Consider the following 22,245-nt stretch of genomic DNA (forward strand, 5'->3'; position numbering starts at 1 on the left):
GTCCCCCATTTCAAATTTCCCTGTGCTCGAAGCCAGTCACCATATTGTTTGGATGAGTTTTGTTGGTTTGTGATCTCCAAACAATGCTTGTCATCATGCCCCAATCTACCACAGTGGAAGCAGAAGGTAGGAAGCCTTTCATACTTGAAGTTTACCCAGAATTTTTCACCATCTGCACTAGCTACCTTACCCCCACACCTAAGAGGTTTATCAAGTTGTAAATCTACTCTGATTCGCATAAATTTTGCTTGCTCTTCTGTCTGACTCAATAAATTTCCCCAAATTGTTTCCAAGTTCTCTACCTACCTCATCTAAAGGGGAGTCCCCAAATCTGGACCCAGAAAGGGGAGTGGATGAAAGTGATGTTTGTAGCTGAGAGACCTTTTTTCCATCTGCACAGCAATAGGAGATTATTGTCAAAATTCCATGGCCCATTTTTTTCAACCCACTTCAATTGGTACTCAGAGTTGAATTTGAACTGTAGTGTATTGTTTCCCACATCTACAATCTACAGGTCGGAGCCCATTTTCCACGCTGATCTTAGCGTGTTCTTCAAAGCCCTTTGGTTTTGATGTCGGTCTGATAGCAATCTACCAAAGAGACTCAATGCACATTCCTCTAGAAGCTACGATTTACTCCTTGTTGTTATTGAGATTTCTTCTTCTTCCTCCTTTGTGAGATGGAGGTTGAGTAATCCTTCTACCACCGCTTGTTCCATGGCGGCGTTAGGAGGGGGTGATGGGTAAACTCAAGGAAAAACCCAAACAGAGAAAGAGGGAGGGAATGCTCGACACTAAGGGTGTGTTTGTTTCATGTAAAATATTTTCCGGAAAATACTTATTTTCTGGAAATGCTATTTTCAGGAAAGGAAAATATTTTTAAGTGTTTGGTTGCATTTCAGAAAATGTTGTGAAAAATATTTTTTGGTGTTTGGTTGTGTTGTTGAAAATACCATAGAAAACACATTTTCTACTTGTTGCTCACATTTTCTTACATTTTCTCAACTGCCAAACAAATATATAATTTCATCCCTCAATCCAGAAACACAAATAAAACCCAGAAAAAAAAAATTTCATAATCCGGTCAAATTGAGAGAAGAAGGAAGAGAGAGAGGACGATCGGTTTTGGGGTCGAGGACGATCGGTTTTAGGGTGCGACGATCGCAATCGGGGACGACGAATCGGTGCTGCAACTGCAATCGCGATCGGGGATGATGAATCTGGGTCGAGGACAATCGGTTTTGGGGTGCGACGAGAACGATCGGTTTTTGGTGAATCGGTACTGGGGTGCGACGATCTAGCCGGTGGTGCGATCGGCGCGACAAACGAGCTTGGTCTTGGGTTTTCTAGGTTCGTCGAAGTCGGTTTCTGGGTTTTTCGGAGTTCGATCTCTTCTTCCTCTCTCTCTCTCTGCACGCGGGCGCGATCTCCCTCTCACTCAACTCTCTTTCTGTTTTCCAGAAAATGGGTATTTGAATGTAAAATAAAAACGGAAATCAATTTACACCCCAACACAGGCCAACTGAAAAGCATTTCCAGAAAATGCATTTTCCATGCACAACCAAACACCCGTAAATACGGAAAAACATTTCTGGAATTGATTTTCACCCAAAACAAACACAGCCTAAAAGACGAGAGGGAGAGAGCTCCTTTTCTAAGAGGAGAGGAAGAGAACTCCTACTTGGGAGAGAAAGCCATCCTCATTAGGTAAGTAATACTAAAGGATGAAAGTTCACTAGTATAAATACTAGAGTTGGTTTAGATCTCCAATTTTTAAATTACGACTAGATTACTTTTAATCTACTCAACTAAGTGTGGAATAAGAGTAATCAATGCGCAATCAACTAGGATTACTACCTAGTGCATGGGCATACATAATAAACAATTAAGTATAAAACACAAGAAGTAAAGGGAAGAGAAAAACAAATACAAGATAACACTGCGATGTGTTATCGAAAAGGAAAATCGAAGTTCTCGGCGTAAAAATCTCTTCACAGCCCTCCAAACCGAATTGATCCACTAGTAAATAAGTTGGAGTACAAGGATTACAATATAGACTCTCCAAGCCTAGACTACCCTCTATACTTAGACCTTCCAAGTCTCAGCTACCAACGGGTTTCACCGAGCCTTGTCTTCACTAGCTTTCCGAATCTAGCAATTATCACTAATTGCATTCACCATAGAATGGCATGACCTAATGCTTCCCAAAAGCTCCAAAGCAACTCACAACACTTAGAATGTGTATGGTTTGTGTTTGGACTAAGAAACTCTCAAAAGATATGGAATTAAAGAGGGAAGAAAGTGAAGAAAACTAAGAGAAATGTGTAGAGGATTATAGGTATGCAATCTCTAACTCTCCATTGGATTTTTAGGGTTTTCTCTCTGAAACACTCCTTACAATTTCGTGGATAATGTGGGCTTTTATAGTATGGGTAAAGAAATGAGTGAAATACACAAAATCTAGTTGTCAGTGCATCTCGCAAGTTGGCCAACTAGCGAGCCACTCGCAAAATGCCCCTGACACTTGAGTCGTTTGAACTTCCTCATGTGCTCTTCATGTGGCCTTTCACGGGTTGCATTAGTCGCAAGATACTTTAAGGTTGTTTGGATTTCAAGTATTCCATCAAACTGGGTTTTCATCATCCATAACCCAAAATACCGTGGACCCCACCACAAGGTGCTTGTTTGGCTTACTCAATGATGTTTCCATCACTCAATTCTCTAGTTTTCGAGTGATGAGATACCAAAATTGAAAACAGAGAATAGAGTGAGATAGCATTTTTTGTAATTTTTAGCAACGAATGGAACCCACTGTTTAGTGTCTTGTCTAATCACCAACTTTCTTTCTTCTTCTTCTTCTTCTTCTTTTTTTTTTTTTTCACATCTGCTTCTCTGTTTCTTCTTTTCTTTCTTTCTTCTTCTCTTCACGCCTACTACTCTCTTTCTTCTTTTCTTTCTTTCTTTCTCTCTTTTAGTGTTTAGCTTTTACTCCCAACGGCTCTCTTTCATACTAGACCAAACTCATTTGCACAGCCCAACATATCCCATCTTTCTTCTTTTCCTCATCACAACCCCATCTTCAGAGTAAACCCCTCAGCCTAGCCACATCCAGTGACGCATCTGATCTAATCCAACCTGTGGTGGCCCCATCTCAGACCAAAGAAGGACAACGGCGACACAGAACCCGCAAACCACCTACAGAGACCCAATTGTATGAACAAAGCCACATGTACCACCTACTAAGACAATAACATCTACGACATCAAAGACAACAAAAATAAAATAAAATTTGAATCAAGAAAAAGACATACCCAGGTTGGAACAGTGGTGATCGAAACTCAAAGGGGGTAAGGATTGGACTGGGAATAGTGAACAACGACGAGTTCAAGCATCAAAGCAGTTGTTTGTGGGTTAGATTTCAGTGATGAGGAGGGAGGAACAAAACTGGAGTTGCATTGGTGGGGTCGGTGTAGTTGGGTTTCGGACATGTTCTAAAATTTTCAGTACAGGGGAGTGACGAACTTGGTTTTGGTAAAGTTGGGTTTTGGCTTTTGGAGTAAATGGGATGAGGAGGGGGCGGGTGGGGTTCTGATGGATTTCCTTGGCTGGGTTCATCGAGTGTTTTGGGAGAAGATGTGGGCTGAAGGGAAAAAAGAGGTGAAATTGGTTTGCCTTGAATGTATACGCAGGTAGGCTAACCGTGAGCCCAACATGGTGCTCAAGTAGTGGGTCCCACAAAAAGTTAAAGTTTTTGAGTTATCAGAAGTTGGAAGCAAGTGCCAAACATGCCACCGAAGGAAGTTAGAGAATTTTCAGTGATAAGTGATGAGTTATAGAGTGATGAGTGATGAGTGAGCATTTTTTTTCACCTAAACAGCCCCTTGCCTTTATAGTTCTTCACCAATTTAAACACTATACCCATTACATTTAATCCCACAAACATACAGGTAAGTGATTGAAGAAATACAATCAAATTTAATAAGGAATTAAAGCCAACAAAACATAATTGAAAATCACAACTTTATAAAGGATAATACAAAATTCACAGACACTCGTGGCCACCAAGAGTAAGTACTTTCGAAAGGCCAATCATCAATGGGAAAACAATCAACCACAAAAGTCCTCACAAGTCTGGAAGGGCATCATCATATATACAAGGACTCTACATTTGCTCAACCCATGTCCTTTAGAAGCCTCAATCTAAAGGACATTATATGGTCTAAATCACACCTCAGAGCTACTAAAATAATTGCACTTAAGAGCATTCATAGTAAGAAATCTAAAAAATATAGCTTTTAGCAACTTAAAAAGCTATTTTATCTATTTTAACAACTCACTTTACAATACACCCAACATCAAAGCATCTATTTTTTTAGCAACTCACTTAAAATAATATAAATAATTCATTAAAAAAAAAAAAAACAACCACAAAAAACAACAGCAACAACACCTCCACCGTTGCCCCTACTAGCCACAACCACAAACCACATCAGGGAAAAAAAAAAAAAAACACAACAACAACAACAGCCACAAACCAATAACCTTCCTCTTCCACTTCTCAACCCGCAACCACCAACCACAGCAAAAACCAAAATAAAAAACACCAAATCGGGAAATCGTGACCCATTCAGCCCAGCAATGCCACCATTATCCAACCAACCAAATTAGAAAATCGAAGCACCATCACCGTGACTCACAGTTACCCACGACCTAATTTCCCAAATCGAACCAATGAACCACTGCACCATGACCCACGAACCAATTGGACCACCAAATTAAACCCACTAAAAAATTGAGCGAAAGGGAGAAAAAGCTGGGCAAAGGGAGAGGGGGCTAGGCAGAGGGAGGTCTGGGCAATGGTGGCATCGGCTTGGCTGCATGAGAGAGAGACAATGAGATAGGAGGCAGAGGGAGGGAGGGCTGCATTTATGCGTGAGAGAGATTGAGATGAAATAGGGTAAAAAGAGTCACGCATGTGAGAGACTAATAAAATATTATCTGTTGCAAATAACTCTCAGCTAAAGTGGGCTGTTATCTTTAGCAGCCCACTGTAGCAATGAGTTAAAAAATTATAGCAATGAGTCAAAATAACAACTTTACTGTAAGTGTGTTTTTGTTGCTAAAATGACTATTTAGTCATTTTAGCAACTTCAATGTAAATACTCTAACACAAAGCAAAGTTAGGGACAATCTAAATTTAAGAAGTTACTATAGCAATTTGGTAAAGAGATTTAGCAGTAGCCACCCGGTTGTTGCTTCAACTTAGGGGGGTGGGGGGGGGGGGGGGGGGTGGTTAAGATAACTTATTTGGGGTTCTACCCACCCCATTGCTATTGCTCTTAGCAATTTTTGCTTGTATATTTATATCAAAGGGACAAAGAGCATCGTTAAATACAAATAATTAATCTTAGCAAAACTTTCTTCCTCTCTGTCTCTTTTTGTTTGTCTATATGTGATTTGTCTTCACTTTTTTTTTTTCTTTGGATTTTTTATTTTCATATACTCTTTTACTTAGCAAAACTAATTAATCCTAGAAACATTAATTAGTATTTTCGCATATTCTTATTTCAATTTTTTTTATACTACGCATCCCCTCACTCAAGACCCTTGCTCCATCCTTGAATCTAAAGGAAAGCATAATAAAATTGCCTCGGGTTCAATCATCTCGAGGGACCAAGACTCCCATGAGATCCTTCTTGACAGATTTTTAAATGGATTCCACATGCCAAACTCGCGGGACCGAACCTTTATCTCACTCGACCGAAATTGTACTCTCAGCAACACACAAAATTTAGCTCTTGAACCCTCAACCCAAATGCGAATGTACCCACAAGAATACAAAATACATAGTTTTTGAACAACAAATACAAGTAAATTTGGCACGAAATATACCAACAATATACAAGACCTAGCAAAGAGTTTCAAGTGCATCAATTCATAATTAGAATTCCAACTAATTGATACTTGCAATTTGCACGGAATTTGAATTCCAAGTCAAATACACTAGTGCCACCAAATGCTCCCCACTCATTCTTTTTTGTGGCTTTAATATTGTGAACTTTAGTTCATCTCTTTCCTCTCTTTTTTCCCTCAATTTCGTCAATGTGATAAATCGACAGAGTTGAAGGCTTGAAGCACCCATCTTACATGATAATATGATGCAAACAAGAAAGAACAATTCAAGATTTTATAAACCAAGAGAAAGAAGCAAAAACGTGCAGGTCAGTCCACTATCTGCGGTGGTGAAGAACTTTGTGTGTCATCTACAGAGATTTCAGTCACATCGTCCAGAGCACTAGGAGTTATTGCCCTTTCTATTTTCTGTCCTACGCCATTGAACATCATCTCTCTTTCCAAGTGCAAACAGTAGAACTCAAAAACTCGAGAGCTTACTGCAACTCCAAAATCCAACAGAGAGAGCAACTCTAATTCCAGCCTGTTTAACTCAGCATTGCTTACTCCCCCAACCCGAGCAAAAAATGCGTTGTTATAATGACTGAAAAATTGTAATCGAAGCAAAACAACATTATTATCATAACAATTGCGTGCTGTTTCATTTGTGTAGAACAAATTACAGAATCAAGCACATCAATGACGCTGCCCAAGGTACATGTTTTCCATATGCTTTCTTCAGCAAAATATATGCCGCACTTGTACTGTTGTTTTTGTACTAAGCAGCAAAACATATTATATAAATGAATTGTATGCAACATATGTGATGGATGATTCAATTACTTTGTTGACTTCGTAAGCATTATATGCAAGCAAGGGCGTAGCTATGTGTCCCCCCCCCCAAATTTTGAATTTTTTTGAAATATATATATAATTATTTTAATATTTTTAAAATTTAGTCTAAAAAATAAGAGTTGGCCCCCAAATATTTGATTTAGTCCAATGATGCTCTTAAAAAAAAAAAATTGGTCTAATAATTATAGAGACATAATATTATTTTTCACAATTCTATTTTTTATTGTAAAATATGCTCTTATATCTATTAAATATTTGAAAAAGTTTAACACCAAACATATTTGAATCTATATCTTTTTCAACCAGTTATGTGGCAATTAATAAGTCATTGACTCATTAAAAAAATAATGTCACTAAAACTATACATGAAATGTCTCTTTAGTTACTACATAATGGGTTAGAGCAAGATAACTACAAATATGTTTGAAGCCTAACTTATTTCTCTAAGTTTTGAATCATTCATATTTTTGAAAATTTCATTAGTTCAATTGAAAGATTTTTTACTTACTTTAGTATAAAATTTGATAATTTGTATCGAAAATGAAATTTTTTAAGAATTTTACTATAAAAATAGTAAAAAAGAATTTTATTTAATGTAAGATCGCCACCAAACATAATTTTGATTGAAATTACTAAGCTCTTTTTGTTGTTATTTGGTGTGTATGTATATAACTTATCAAATAAAAAAGTGTGTATATAATAAAAAAGCGTATGTATATAAGGTTGTCTTGATAAATATATTAGAGTTGTAACTTGGTCCCTCCAAACAAAAATTCCTGACTCCGCCCTTATATGCAAGGAAAATGTCTTTGTACCCCTTACCACACACAGCAAATGTGACAACTTCAGAGTGCAGATATCTATGGTACTACACTACAAAGGAAGAGAACTTAGGCCACTTGTGTTCAAATGCGTATATATTTCAATTGAATTTTAATTGTTACTTTCTTTGATGAATGGGTTTTAATTGTTACTCATAACACAAAAAAGAAGTTCAAATGAGCTATAACTCTCAAACTATCCCAAAGACCAAACCAACAAGGTAAGAAAACAAACCGAAGCGAGGAAGATGTATAAACCAGACAAGTCATAAGTAGGGACAAATGAAAATACCCCATTTAAGAGAGAGAGAGCTTACTCATCATCTAGCATCTTAGAAGCAACCATAACGCTTGTAACCAGCAACCTATGCACGTTCAAGGAAATGACGAGGGAGTCAGGGTGCCTATGCACTAGCCTGTCTATATACACATATCCAACCACAAAACAAGATGGACTACAATCCGTGAACTTGTATAACCTCTCCAAGTACTTTGGTATGCTTATATTTGGTGCTCTCACCCCATAAAACGCATTGAAGCTCTTCCCAAGCGGAGCCAAGCTCAAGCTCAGCTCATCCAGCTGCTGGCTCAGGGAGTCCCTGAGCCGGTCATTTCGAGCCACCAGCTTTTCTAGCACAGAAGACAATATGGTGAGCACTCTCGGCGTGCTCGTCTCAGCTAGGCTCGGCTCCAGCTGCCGACTATGGTGGTTGTACCCAACAGTAGTTAACATTTAGATTAGGCCATTGTGGTACTGGTAGTTTTAGTTTCATACACAAGTGTGAGAATGAATTTTGAGGCATCTGCTTCCACTTTGTACATGTTATCAGGATTGGAGGGTCAAGAACTGGGCTTTTGACACGTGTACTTGCTGTTTTGTCACTCCTAGTCATAAGCTAAAAAAAATGGTGATTTAATATCAAGCAGATGCTATCTCAAAATAAATTAACCAGTATATATCAAATAGTTGGAATGGTATGGTATGAAACCTGGTGGGAAGTTGAGTGTTGATGAGGTAAGGTGATTTTGATTTTTGAACCACTGGATTTGAAGAGGTCCCATGTGTGTATCGGAATAAATCGAAAATGGATTTTATATGGACAACAACCATTCATGAAATTAGTGGTGGAAACTATCTTGTCTGGCTTTACTAGAATACAAAGGCAGTGCTTGAGAGAAAGGCATACTGTCCGTCATCATTGGCAGGGAATTTTCAACTTAATAGACACAAGAATTCTATGACTTTAATGTCGAATGCCACATGCCGATACCTCCGTTAATCATGTAAGATGTCTTCCATATATCATGGAGCTGTGTAAAGTGGTCAGCGATTGTGGTGGTGGTGATGTAACGTTTTGGTTGTAATGGCAGGAGTTACTGTTCAGTCTGATATAAATTATAAAGCCAAATTGCAATCCAAGGTTACACAAATATGACCAAGTGATGATATATAAGAACAATGTTGAACTCTCTCATAAACTGCTCACATGGGAAGAAGAGCATTCTAATAATTTTTTTTTTTCCCACCAGTTAGAAGGGTACATCAATACAAAATTATATTGTAATTAATTGAATTGATACATATCGAGTAAATATTTAATGATTGAATTCCCTATTCTTTTATGAACAAAGGAAAATTGTAATATCTTTTGTATAATGAAATCCCAAATGGAAGGGTAATCCCTGATTGCCAAATCATTGTACTGAGATATCAAGGCAGGGTTTCTAGCTCGCTATACATTGTGTTCATTAGAAACAAGTAACTTCTCTTCCTCCTCTGTCAGGTCTTTCTCTGAGAGTTGAATGTTTGTCTTGGAGTTCATTTTATTCCATTCATTCTCTACACGAAAGAAAACCCATTGGAAGCGACGGAAAATCTCCAGGGCAGCAACTGCAAAAACTGTAAGGTAATTATGGCGAAGATGGGCAGAGAGCTTGTATGTCCATGCCCAACGCAATATAAGATTGCTTCCCATCACCCAAAAATAAACCTGCAATCCAAGATACATATATAATTACGTCATGGAACCAAGTATTACAACCTAGACCAATCACTGAACCAGTAAGATGAGGTCATTTTGATCAGTGCACTAATCAAGAAATATTTACATTAAACTTTCTTAGCTTGCTGAAAAATTTTTAAGTTGGCAGTGGAGAGCCAGTCCCAACAAGTAATCCAGGTCACATAGTATTGTACAGTTCAGACCAGTTCACTCTAGCTTTTTTGCCGGGGGGAATTCTCCTTGTTGGTTCAGCTAGAGAGGCCAATATCATAAAGACATGACTAAAATACTACAATAAAATAGGCATAGCCTTACCCATTTTCGTCCGTATAACAGGTGTGAGAAGATGTGTGGTTTGCTGAACTTGAATATCCGAGTGAAGCTACTGGCAAAAAGAAAGGGATATGTATAGGCACTTCATCAAATAATATTCAAGAGAATCAAGACATAACTTCTAAAACAGTGTTATCTGTGTTCTTATATGGACTGGATCACAGTACAGTTCAAGCACAAATATCAAACAAGCACACCTAAAAGAACTGTAAATTTATTTGAAAATTTACTTTCCAATCAAGTAACTTGCAACTTTATAATATTGCTCCAAGTCTTTTCTTCTTCTTTTTTCCTTCTAATTCTACTATATAACTTCACAATTTATCTCCAACACCCTCAACATAAACATTTTTTTTTTTTTTGATAGGTAAACATAAACATTTGTGACAACTAAATTCAAAATCACAGGGGCATGAGTTTTTATGCAGTGATACTGTGACCTCCAAGATTTATGGAAACTGTATAGAATAGCAAGGGCCAGGAAACATGCTCACTTGTGCCCACAAAATTGAGAGCTCAACTACTTTAGATTTCGCATGCAAGGGCTATACAGTAAAAGCCAGCAGGAAAAGGATTTAATGTGTAAGCATTTTACGAAGGTTAATACCAAATAAATACAAAATCAAAGAGGTATGTTTAATTATGATGTGATATTGTGAAGGTATAAACATTTGACATACCTCCAGTCCCAATCGCGGGTAACATCCCAGTAGAATGAGTACAAAGAGTTCAAAATACCAGAGATGAGCCAGAGAGGCCGATAAAAGTTTGTCCACTTATCAGGGAAGACATGATATTTAAGGGCTGATAGAAAAATCACTGGCACTGCGGTCGAATATTTTAAAGCTGAAACCATAAGCGAACAAAGTTACTATGATCTTGTAGCAATAAAGAGTAAAATATAAATGCTAGAGGACTAGATGCAGAAATCACTAATTGAAACATAAACGAGCAATATAATGGACAACCCAACATTGCAATGTTCCAAAAGGCATCAGACGATAAATAACACAGATGAGACAAAATAAATGAGAATAATCCTGAGATTTTACCATTCAGAAGGGTTGTTTTCTCCCCAGTATCCTTGTATTGTCGAAGACATTGGAAGAAACGAAAAAGATATGGTAAAACAAGAACAAAAGGAATTGCAAGGGAATGACTGCCACAAACAGAATCAGCTTCAAACCATGCAATAGTGGCAACCTGCTTGAATTTAGAAAAGATTTCTTAACAAACGAGAAGTGAAGCATCAAATTTATATCAAACCACTTTTAATAAAAACAAGTGTAACTTGTAATAAGCATAATTTAAACTAAAAGGAAAAGCAACAGGCTCCACTAGAAATTTAGCAGCAATGTACCAGTTTGTACCAATTTTCTCACTGAAAATCTCATAGGTGAGTAATTAAGTTTCAGAGTTTTCTGCATGCATCTTTTCATCCACCAAAAATTTCTAGAAAATTGAGAAAAAAAAAAATATTAAGAGGTTCTGTTCATATACTTTCTCTGTACTCAACTTCACTTAGCTTTATCACTTTTCCCAGCAATATGGTATAGGCTACACATCTCCATTCCACTTTATCAATTTGAAATGTGTTACAGTTTTGTACTAAAGGGAAAACAAACACCTTTTTCAAGTGAATCAATCTGGTTACACCAACAAAAAGTTTTGATATGTGTGTACCTTAGATAAAAACATAAAATAAGAAACATATAATGAGATTATCTAATTAACATTTGAAATTAAAAGAACCAGTGATAGAAGTAACAACCATGGGTTTCAATCAGGCGCAAAAAGATGACAATTTTATGACAACAAAATATTATATATTAAAAAAAAAAAAAAAAAAAAAAAAAAAAAAAAAAGAGAGAGAAGAGAGAGATGATTAGGGCAAATCTGTTAATATGCATAAAGCCCATCTCAACAACAATACACTGACCTGTCGATGGACCATTCGACATACTGAACGCTCCAAATCTGAGAAGACCTGCACAAGAAGTGAAAAGTACAAGCACAATGAAAAAGGTATTGTGGCAAGTATATATCTTAAGATAGTTCTATCATTTTTTATGTATATCTGAAGATAGATAAACAATTTCCTGATTGTCACTCTCAAGAAAAGGTTAAACCTAGGTAGAATGTAACCCCATATTTACCCCTATCCTATACTCCACTGAAATAACGAACACATATATGTGTAGGCACATAAAATATGTGTATATTTATTATATTTAAGAAACCAACATAATCTTATTTGAAATGAAAATTATGTTATTGAAATATAAAACCATACAAGTGCATGGGATTTGACCTGGAAAATGGTTAAAGTAGACAAAGTGATGCATACCTTTGCCATGGAGGTCAAGATATCAGCCACAAAAAAATCAGAGAATGATATTGCCTGAGTTCACCAAACAAACATCAAATATTAACTACAGCACACTAGGAGAATAAGAAAATGTTTAAACCACAAAGACAACCCATACATTCCTCTCCTAGGCATTGTATGAAAATAAGAAAATGGATGAGGGGTGCCAAAGTGCTTCATATGAAAAAGGCAGGTTGTGGGTTAGTTTGATTCCCAGACTCTTATATTTCCAATGATAAGTTATATGATATTCTAGCATCAATGACCACACAAACCACAGTACCCATGCTGTTAAGGTTGTGGGGTTTTGTCCTGCCAGTATTTGTCACCTCAATATAGTAGTCATCTGTTTACCATGTGTAGGTTTCATTCAAGTATATTTGCACTAAAACAATGTTGGCTAACTCTTTACTTGACTATTTGACAAACAAAAGAAACATGAAAAGAAAATGAGTAATTTTATACATGATCGCTGGAGTGCATTTTAATGACAGTACATACTTCCTTTTTTAGGTAAGAACATTTTTTTTTAATGGGAAATTTACCCACTCACCTTCACCTAGCACTTACAAGGGGAGGAGGTGCCAGTTGAGCTAATGCTCATTGGCAAGTAAGAATAATTTTATTAAGGAAAGACTACTTCATGAACAAAGACCACAAAGAAGCCTTAAGAATTACAAAGAAAGAACTATGTACAAAAAGGCAATGACTCTAAAATCGTCGCAATGGAATCACAATTCGTAATACCCAATGCGCGAGACCAATCAAATAAGGAACTAACAAAAATCGCTAGCAATTGATTCCCTGTACTTTCCCCATCTTCGAATGTATGCTGATTGTGTTCCCTCCATATGGTCCACATCAAACATAATGGAATAATATTCCAAATATCTGACAAATGGTTACCCATCCAATTTCTCCAATCAAACATAAGTTCAATCAACTTTTCTGATAAAACCTAGAGCTTCATAAAGCAAAGGCAGAAGTGCAATGTATCAATAGATGATCTACCATCTCCCCATTATACTAGCACATGCAACACCAACCTACTATATACCCCTCTTAATGAGATTATCACAAGTGAGTATCTTTCCCCATGCTACCGTCCAAATGAAAAAGGAGATCCTTTGCGGGACCATAACACCCCAAATGCCTTTCCAAGGGAAGTGTACAGCTTTTAGCCCCTAAGAGCATTATAGAAAGTGTGAACATTGAATCATCCTCACTCTTCTTTAGCCTCCAACGCACTTGATCACTATTAGGGATATGGGAATCTAGAAGATGGAGAAATGAGGCCACCAAATAACTCCCAATCATTAAAATCCTGAAAGAATTGAACATCCCAACTCCTATCCCCACACACCTTCCCCGCCAGTGGTCTACCTCACCAACAAAGACTCCATTGAACCTTCTTTATCGGTGGAACAATCATACAGGATAGGAAAAGCCACCCTCAAAGGCTAATTACACCAAGTGTGATGCCAAAACTGGATCCGATTACCCAAGTCATCATCAAAATGTACTGTAAAAGCCTATTTCTTCTCATCCTAAGGATCTTCCACAAATCATGAGAGTTTCTAACAGGTTTTGTACTCTAACCTTCCCAATATTCTCCGAACTTCATAACCACTACATGCCTCCATAAGTGTGTATCCTCTGCCACAAAATGCCAATGCTATTTCCCCAACAGAGCTTGATTGAAGGTTGTAAGTTTCCTAATGCCCTTGCCTCCATTGGCAATAGGAGTAAAAACCTAATCCCATCCCACCACATGATGTTTAAACTCATCTCCCAAACCACCCCACAAGAAATTCCTCAGTAATTTCTCAATCCTAGTTGCCACATTAGTAAGGATAGTGAAAAAGGATAAATAATACATAGTTAAGCTCAATTATGTACTCTTCAATAATGTCAAGCTTCTCCAATATAGGGTTCCATATTGACTTTGAATTAAAAGAAGCCCCTAACAGCATACCAAGATAAGTCATTGGCAAACAGTTATCAGCAGGATCAGTCTTGCTCTCAACCACACCCACCCAACCATCTCACTCTTACTCAAATTGGCTTTTAGGACTATAACCGCCACAAACAAGTAAGCACCATTTGAATCTAGAGAATCTGGTCAATTTTGCATCATAGAAAAGGACTGTACCATCAGCAAATAGTAAGTGTGAGACACCCAACCCATCTCCTATTGCATTACCTACCTTGAATCCCTTAAGAAGGCTTCCCTCCTCCATTCTCTTCAGCATCCTACTCAGAACTTCCATAAGGACCATAACCAAAAGGAAAAGGAAAGGGGATAAAGGATCCCACTAATTACATAAAGGCACTACTCCATAAAGTTACTAATCCTCTTAACACAAAGTATCAAGTCAAAAAGTAAAAGTTTGCAAGAGTTATCATATTGAAGGAAAAAAATGTGAAGAATAACCTAATTTTTTTACTTGCTGTTAATTTCCCTTTAGAGGGTCATGGTCCCTCAATCAGCAATGACACACATGGGAACTCAAAAGACTCTAAAGATATATGAATTTTTGTTGATCTACATATTCTTTCAAAAACTATACTAAACAAAAGGCTTGAAACTATTCATCAATATGTAGAAAATACACAAACATTCTAGAAAGAGGAGAATAATATAACCAAAAAAAAAACTTGCCTGTAGTGGGAGAACTATTCGCCAAAGAGTTCTTAACAAGTAATAGCGGGATGATAAATAAAAAATATCAAATGGGAATATCAATATCATCACAACAGCACAATATAAGAGCACCTGCAGAGGAGTGCCATTAAAAGTTAGTACAATTGTAACAATTTCAATGTAATAGTAAAGGTATAACAAAAGATGAAGATCAATTGCTTGTCAATGAGATATTCAATATGGTATGAATATATTATGAAAATAAAGTAGTCTTTGTTATATACAATACATGAACACTAAAACTAGACTAAACAGAAAATAAATAAATAAATAAAAAGTAGAAGGAATCATTTATGGCATTATGCCTGGCAGGTTAGATCATCCAATCAGAGTTTGCTTTCTAATATAGATGAACTAATATTCAACAGTATGATCATTTCCTATGCAGAACCATATTAAAATCCAATAAATGCATGAAACAATACACCATATATAAAAGTTTTCAACATAATATTTGATTACCAGAAGGCCTCAATAAAGAATTCTAGGAAGTAAAGTACCCGATATAAAAATTACTTACTCCATCCTCCTCAATGCACATATAATCAACCCTAGAATAAAGCTCATATATGATTAACTTTTCACCACTCTAATGTGTGAGACATTTCAACACATCTATGAAGCTTCTGCTTCCATGAGAAAATATGTTCAACATCTTTACCAAATATTACAATCAGGTTTTTACAGAGAAAAAGAGATTATCGGAATGAAATAATTAAACAAAATAGTCTGTCAATAATTTATAAGAGTGGATGCATCTATTACACTGGTTGTGATGCAGCCAAAGGTACTTCTCCATGAGAATAAAGATACAGATATGCTGTCATGCTAGTTGGGACAATAATAGTCATCCATGTGGCACACTGCAAATATCAAAAAGGATGGTCATGGTTATTCTAGAAACATATACACAATACTAATATAAATAAATAAATATTGAATATAGATGAAGATAGAAGATAGAAGATAGAAAATGTCTAAGAACCTGCAATACATGAAAATTACAGTGAAAAGTCAAATCTGACAAAAGAGAAGTATAAGAGGACTGTTAATAGATGTTTGTTTTAAACTACAATAACAAGAATAATAATTATAGGGAAAAAAATTTGGCCTAATGATCAGAAATAGAATTTTCCAAAGTACTTTATCAAAAACCTAAAACTCACAAATCCGGAAATCCCAGAATTACCCATCAAAACAGATGGTCATGGCTATTCTAGAAACGTATATACAATACTAATATAAATAAAGAAATAAACACACACACTGTATTTAATAAGGTTTAAAAGAAGAGGACTATATAAATTATTTAAAGGATTGCATATTGAACATCTTTCATGTAAATGTGTAAACCCACACTACTCTATAATGAGAAACAAAAAATTAGCAAACCCGGCTTCTTGTATAATTCTTGCTTTACTAGTTATTAATTTATTATTTACAGTAAGGCTGAGTCAATGTTGGACCCTGAGTTTAATTTATAATAGTTTTCACCTAGTTTCTTACAGTTTCAAATTGTGTTAAGACAGTTGCAAATAAATACAACAAGGAAAGTCACTAATGCTTCGATGACCAAAAGACATCTTGTTAAAACAAACTCATATTGCACAATTAAACTTATTCGTTTCTAATATAAGTCTTGTTCAACAACAACAACCAAGCCTTAGTCCCAAAATATAATTAGTCTCATGGATTTGGTAACCTAAGTCCTAAGGTATTTTGGAGCGTTTGCTAACTGGAGGAGGGTATTTTAGTAACTTCTGTATGGAATATTAAAGGAATCAAAAGATTCTGCTAGGTGTTAACTTTGACGGAAGGGGGGTTATTTGCTTATTTCCAGTAGTTAAGGGGGTGAATTGTTAATTGCCCAATAGAGAAAGGAGAAGGTCTAATTTACCCTTCAAACTATTTCCACGTCCTATTGATGATAAATTGAAAAACATAAGATGTGTTAAAAGCTACAGGTTTATTTGGATGCCCTCGTCAACAAAAAGCGGGTGCCAAACCTGAAACTAAAATTTTTAAAATTGAAGAATCATATCCAAGAATGGAGATAGTTCACGTTTGGACACATTTCACATAGCATACTTATTATAATACCATATGGCAAAAGAACTGGTAAAAACCATTAGGCTAATGAAAGAAAAATGACAGAGTCAATGCATTGGCTGTTTAATATGATACCTTCCAAATTTCTCGGTGAGTTAGATGACTTTGATCAAGATCAAAAATTTTTGCATAACTGACATTGGCTTGGGAAAAAACCCATAAATTAATTCCCCAAAGCCAAACCATCAAAGTCTGCAATATCAAAATTACAAGAAATGTGTTACCAAAAGGATAAACAATGTAAGAATATGAAAGAATAGTCTACTCTCAATAAAATAAAATAACCAAAACTCACCACGAGTAGAAGAGGATTATAATACAAAAATGCCTCATATAGAAATAAATCCCGTAAGTCCACACTCATTCTCATAACGGAATCCCATCCAATCTGCGACATTCACATATGCCAAAAAAGAACATTCTGACGATGTGAAATCCAAGATATTTCCACTAGTACTCCTATCAATAGAAAAAAATACAAAAATGGAACTAACCTTGCAACAACTGAAACCCCAGACAAAGAATAGTAGTACCTGGACATAATTTAAATTAGTATCTGATAATATATATGAAAATCTGGAAAAGAAAACTGAACATAATAAAGCAGATTTTTGGGTAAAAATAAAAATGCAACTCTTCAAGATTATCGTGCACACAGGAGACAGAGTAGAGACAGAATCATTTTATATCTATTTCTGAATTATTCTCAGAACAAGAGCAATTACCATACTATGAATTTGAAAATTCAATCTTTAGTTAAGTCAAACCATTTCATAATTATCCACATCAACAATTAAAATCAAACTGAAAAATAATTAGAAGGAATTTAATAGTAGATAAAACAATGATACTATTCAAATAATGAAACCTTGAATCTCCATAATAAAATAGGCGATGGCATCATGGCGGCAGTGCTCATTGGTGTACTCGCACTCTTCAAATCATTTGTCTCCATTGAATGTGAGAAATCTTCCTCAACACCATTTTCCACCTCACCTGTAGCTGTGACATTCAACAAGTATAAGATGTACAAAAAAATCAACCATCAAGGTAATACAACAGGATTCATTGCAGTTTGACTCAAAACTATGCGGCCATTTGCCATGTCCACCATAAATTAAATTTTTGCAAGCAACATCTTATTGTTGGTTTGGGTTTTATTAGGGCAAAAGTACAATTGTACCTAAAAAAGGCAAGGTTTTTAAAAGCTGTACATAAGAATATAAGCTAATAAGTTATCAAAAATAATAATAATAATATTCCGCCCACACATTTAATTTGATAATAATTTGCAATGTCACCCCACCATCCAAATTAGTGTCAAATTTAACAAAGAAATGGGCTTGGTAGCACTAATCTGTCAAAATTAACAGATTAGTTCTTGTAATTTGCAATGTCCAGTCCGTTATAACTGGACAGTGGGGTACACATTGCAAATTAATCTCAAATTAGGGTGTTAAATGTAAAAATTAATAGTTTATGGTAGAAATAGCAAATGAACCAGTTTAGGGTGTGGGTACCTACAAATGCAAGTAACCCTTCATTAAATATAAGGTAACAACTAAATGCTTATAACCCAAAGGCTTGTAACCAACAGTACCAAGATCAAAAACGACTGGTCTGCTTCCAGACTTCCTTAAGTGTGGACTATTGCTAGGAGCAGTCACAAGACCTCCAAACATAGATAAAGCTAGCAGATAGAAAATTTCTTTGACGACTTAGACTGCAATAAGTGAAATTACAGAGAAAAGTCAAATTTTACAAAAGCGAAGTATAAGAAGACTGTTAAAAGATGTTTACTTTAAAATGAAACAGACTATAAGGAACTTAGCTAAAACCCTAAAAAATAGGGAAATGCATTATTTAAAAAAATAATTTCTTTTTAAAGGTTATAATTAAGGTGTTATACTTGTAAAATATTGCACAATTTGATCTGTAGTTGCTAATCTTTCCCCAGAATACATTCATCTTGGGGCCAATTATCTGAAGTTTCCAAAGAATACAAGAGACTCATAACACAAGTACAACAATGTGAGCTATTGAAATAGTGTGATTGTTGTACCCAGAAAATTGTAACTCAGCCTAATAAATTAATCAAGACACCATAAACTGAAATAAGATGTGAAGAACTCAACAATGAGAACACGCAATCTCAACAGCATTTTTGAAGGGCTAACTTAATAACCTTTATTTATGAGAAACAAGATCCAGATGCACCCAAATTAGAGGTGTAAACCGAACCATCCTAATCAAAATTCCCAACACAAAGTGTGTGTGTGTGTGTGTGTGTGTAACAACCCAATATGGCTTTAATCATTGACTTAATTATCTAACTACCCAAGCCAGAAGAAGCCCTACAGCACAGCCTCGAATTTGCATCACGCAAACAAAACCCCAATATGTTATTTCAAATATATTGATACAACAACATCCACACACCCAATTTGTCCAGTAAAAAGATTAATTCAGCTGAATTGAGAATCACAGCATATTCAAAGTAGATAACAGTAATAAGTTCCCTGCAACACATCTACATAATTTTATCGATTCATGGACTTCCGGGTTCTCTCTCTCTCTCCAACATAATGTACTTGCAATTGACCAATCAACATAATTAACAAATGTTGTCAATCCAAAGCCATACAAAGTTGCAACAAACAATAGAAATGTCATAAAATCACTGCCTCCAGGACGTCAAAACTGCAATAACAAGAATTATAATTTATATATATATATATATATATATATATATATATATATATCTTTGTTTTGCGTTTGCTTTGATGGTCAGAAATAGAATTTTCCAAAAGTACTTCATCACAAGCCAAAACTCACAAATCCGACCATAATCCTAAAAACCCAGAATTACCCATCAAAACCCAGTTCCAAAAAACCAAACAGTATTATAAAACAACAAGAGAAAAAGAAACAAACACATAGATAACAAGTGGATCAGATCCGAAGAGACATACAGCGAAAGGCTTTGAATGATCAATTGGTCTGCATTACATATGGCTCAGCGCAATGCGAACCTTATTCTTCTACTGGGTCCTCTGGATCTCTCTCTCTCTCTCTCTCTCTGCTTGAGCTTTGGTGCAAAAGGTTAAGAGAGTGGTTTGAGTATTAAGGGGCTAAGTAGAGGGATAACCGTAATACAACAAAAGTCTGAGGACCATTTTGCAAATTTAATCAGTTTGGGTTGGGAGGGCTGGAGGTTTCGGATTTGACTTCAAATTTTAAGGCGTGTTTGGTTTCGCTGTCGGAAACGTGTTTTTGGGTTGAAACTCTTGAAAGTGAAAAACATCAAAGGGGTCCTTACCATTTGGTCTCTTTAACGTAAGTGTGATAGCCATTCAAAGTGTTCCTTGTTTACATATATTTTAATTTGATAATAAAGAGATAAGGATATCCTCCCAATTAAATCATCAAAGGCTCTTTTATTTTTGTGAGTAAAGGTTAATAATTTGCATCTATTATAATTTGGAAATATATATTTTTATTTTTAAAACAATTAAAAATGATAAATTTTAGAAATAAGTAATAACTTTAATTTATTTTTTGAACATTTTAGGAAAAAAAATCCTAAATGTTAGGAGTTCTCTTTTTGAGTTTAAAATGAAATTTGTTATTTGACATTTATGACTCTATTTCTAAATGAAGTTACTCTTCGTTAATGAGGATCTTTTTGAACCACATAAAAGTCCAGTTGAAAAATAGGAATAATTTTATATATAGTATAGATTTTTAGTTGATTTTGTATGGTTTATATTAGTTCTTAAAGATATTTGAATTCTTTAAATGTCATGTATCTTATATCTGAATCAAAATTGAATGAAATTAGATGATTTAAATGTGATTGATTCATGGGTCGCAATTAGTTCAACTGATAAAGTCTATTGTCATTGAACAAGAGATTTGTGGTTCAAACTCCTCGATACCAAAAATCTATTAGTGTCTTGGCTTCTTGATAAAAAACAATTATTATGGAAAAAAAAAAAAAAGACTAATTTCAAATTTTAATAATATATATATATATATATATATATAAAACTTTTTAAGCCAAAAGTCATTTCAAATTTAATTGAAGAAAAGTACATAAAATTCAAAAGTCATAATAATTGCGAGAACTAGACAATGGTTAGGTTAGACTAAATTTACTCTTCTAAATTTTTTTTTTTTTTTTTTTTTTGGAGAAAATCTAAATTTTGTAAGTAGTTACTAGTTTGGACTCTCTCTCTCTCTCTATTATTGTGGGCATCTTTATTTTAAAACTTTTTTGGTAATATATTTATATTTTTAACTACTACGCTTTACCTTTATTTATTTATTTATTTTTAAATGCAATTACTTAACATTGCATCTCTTTTGCTAACTATTACCATTGCATCTTTTATCATCTAAAAGGCTATAGAGAAAATATTGTAGGGTCATGATTTAGGGCCCAGGCCCAAAATGTATGGAGTCTTGTTCTAATGAGCCCAATACAATGAATTTATAGAGAATGGGCCAAAGAACTAAGACCTGACCAATTGGGCAATGACTAGAGTTGGGTCCAACAGTAATCAAACATAAAATAAGAGGTGTTGATGTCAATGAACTTTCAGTCCGAGGAGGCCTTCATCCTTGTATATTGATCACCATGGGGTAATATAATAGTTTAAGTTGCTATAATGTCCTCTCTTTCTATTTTTTGATCCCCTCTTCATGGAGAGTCTTCTACCTTATATATCTTCTTTGGTGTCATCTTTACCCTCCACTTGTCGATTATCTGAGCCTCCACTTGAGTGTTTATCCCATTAGCCACCTTCCCTAGCGCTTTATGAGTTGCGGTAGCCAATGTGGCACTGTTCAAAGGTCTTCTCCACATAAATGCAGCTAGTAAAGTAGTTGTTGTGCATTTAATACGGTAGTGTCAGCCTTCTCTCAGATATTTTTAGGCTCTCTTCCTTCTCTCATGTCCCTGCCATTGAACCTTCTCGGTAGATCACCTTGATCGTTGGGTTATATTTTTTGGACCATATTCACAAGTCCGAGGAGCTTGTGCTTCCTCGAACAACCACTCGTTTGCTCCACTTACAAGTCTCGATTTGAGTATGTCTCATCATTAGTGGTTTCTCCTCAGATCTATTTATCCCTTCAGACCAAGCCCAAGGCCCAACAT

General features: G+C 35.5%; 2 protein-coding genes across 4 annotated transcripts; both read right to left on the reverse strand.

Annotated features, from left to right (window-relative positions):
- Window positions 1–5,874: 5,874 nt before the first annotated feature.
- On the reverse strand, window positions 5,875–8,517 carry LOC115954486 (cyclin-U1-1). Its single transcript, XM_031072346.1, has 2 exons — window positions 7,885–8,517; window positions 5,875–6,495 (listed from the first exon to the last, which is right to left on the reverse strand). Exons 1-2 carry the CDS (start codon window positions 8,298–8,300, stop codon window positions 6,222–6,224), a joined length of 690 nt encoding a protein of 229 aa, XP_030928206.1. The 5' UTR covers window positions 8,301–8,517; the 3' UTR covers window positions 5,875–6,221.
- A 494-nt stretch (window positions 8,518–9,011) lies between these two features.
- Window positions 9,012–20,338, reverse strand: LOC115955726 (SPX and EXS domain-containing protein 1). Of its 3 annotated transcripts, none has more exons than XM_031074015.1 (14): window positions 20,057–20,338; window positions 18,685–18,807; window positions 17,953–18,086; window positions 17,579–17,617; window positions 17,380–17,472; window positions 17,160–17,276; window positions 15,743–15,838; window positions 14,934–15,047; window positions 12,251–12,304; window positions 11,843–11,890; window positions 10,956–11,106; window positions 10,584–10,749; window positions 9,886–9,952; window positions 9,012–9,558 (listed from the first exon to the last, which is right to left on the reverse strand). In XM_031074015.1, the coding sequence occupies exons 2-14, from the start codon at window positions 18,764–18,766 to the stop codon at window positions 9,301–9,303; spliced, it is 1,419 nt and encodes a 472-aa protein (XP_030929875.1). In that variant the 5' UTR covers window positions 18,767–18,807; window positions 20,057–20,338; the 3' UTR covers window positions 9,012–9,300. The 3 variants fall into 3 exon arrangements, with proteins under 3 accessions (XP_030929875.1, XP_030929874.1, XP_030929876.1); XM_031074014.1 differs by having other exon boundaries at window positions 9,886–9,955; window positions 20,057–20,335; XM_031074016.1 differs by lacking the exon at window positions 18,685–18,807 and having other exon boundaries at window positions 9,886–9,955; window positions 20,057–20,334.
- Window positions 20,339–22,245: the final 1,907 nt, after the last annotated feature.

Source organism: Quercus lobata, chromosome 8 (genome assembly GCF_001633185.2).
Source record: "Quercus lobata isolate SW786 chromosome 8, ValleyOak3.0 Primary Assembly, whole genome shotgun sequence".
In the NCBI taxonomy this organism is placed as follows: Eukaryota; Viridiplantae; Streptophyta; class Magnoliopsida; order Fagales; family Fagaceae; genus Quercus; species Quercus lobata.

Bases quoted from the DNA above. Each gene is read 5' to 3' on its own strand.
- LOC115954486 (XM_031072346.1), bottom strand. From the start codon at position 8,300: ATGTTAACTACTGTTGGGTACAACCACCATAGTCGGCAGCTGGAGCCG. The intron at 6,496-7,884 runs GTAAGCTCTCTC...ACAATTTTTCAG, and splicing joins TCTAAGATGCTAGATGATGA to TCATTATAACAACGCATTTT.
- LOC115955726 (XM_031074014.1), bottom strand. From the start codon at position 18,766: ATGTTTGGAGGTCTTGTGACTGCTCCTAGCAATAGTCCACACTTAAGG. The intron at 17,277-17,379 runs GTGAGTTTTGGT...TTGATATTGCAG, and splicing joins ATAATCCTCTTCTACTCGTG to ACTTTGATGGTTTGGCTTTG. The intron at 11,891-12,250 runs GTATGCATCACT...CTTCTTGTGCAG, and splicing joins TCTTGACCTCCATGGCAAAG to GTCTTCTCAGATTTGGAGCG.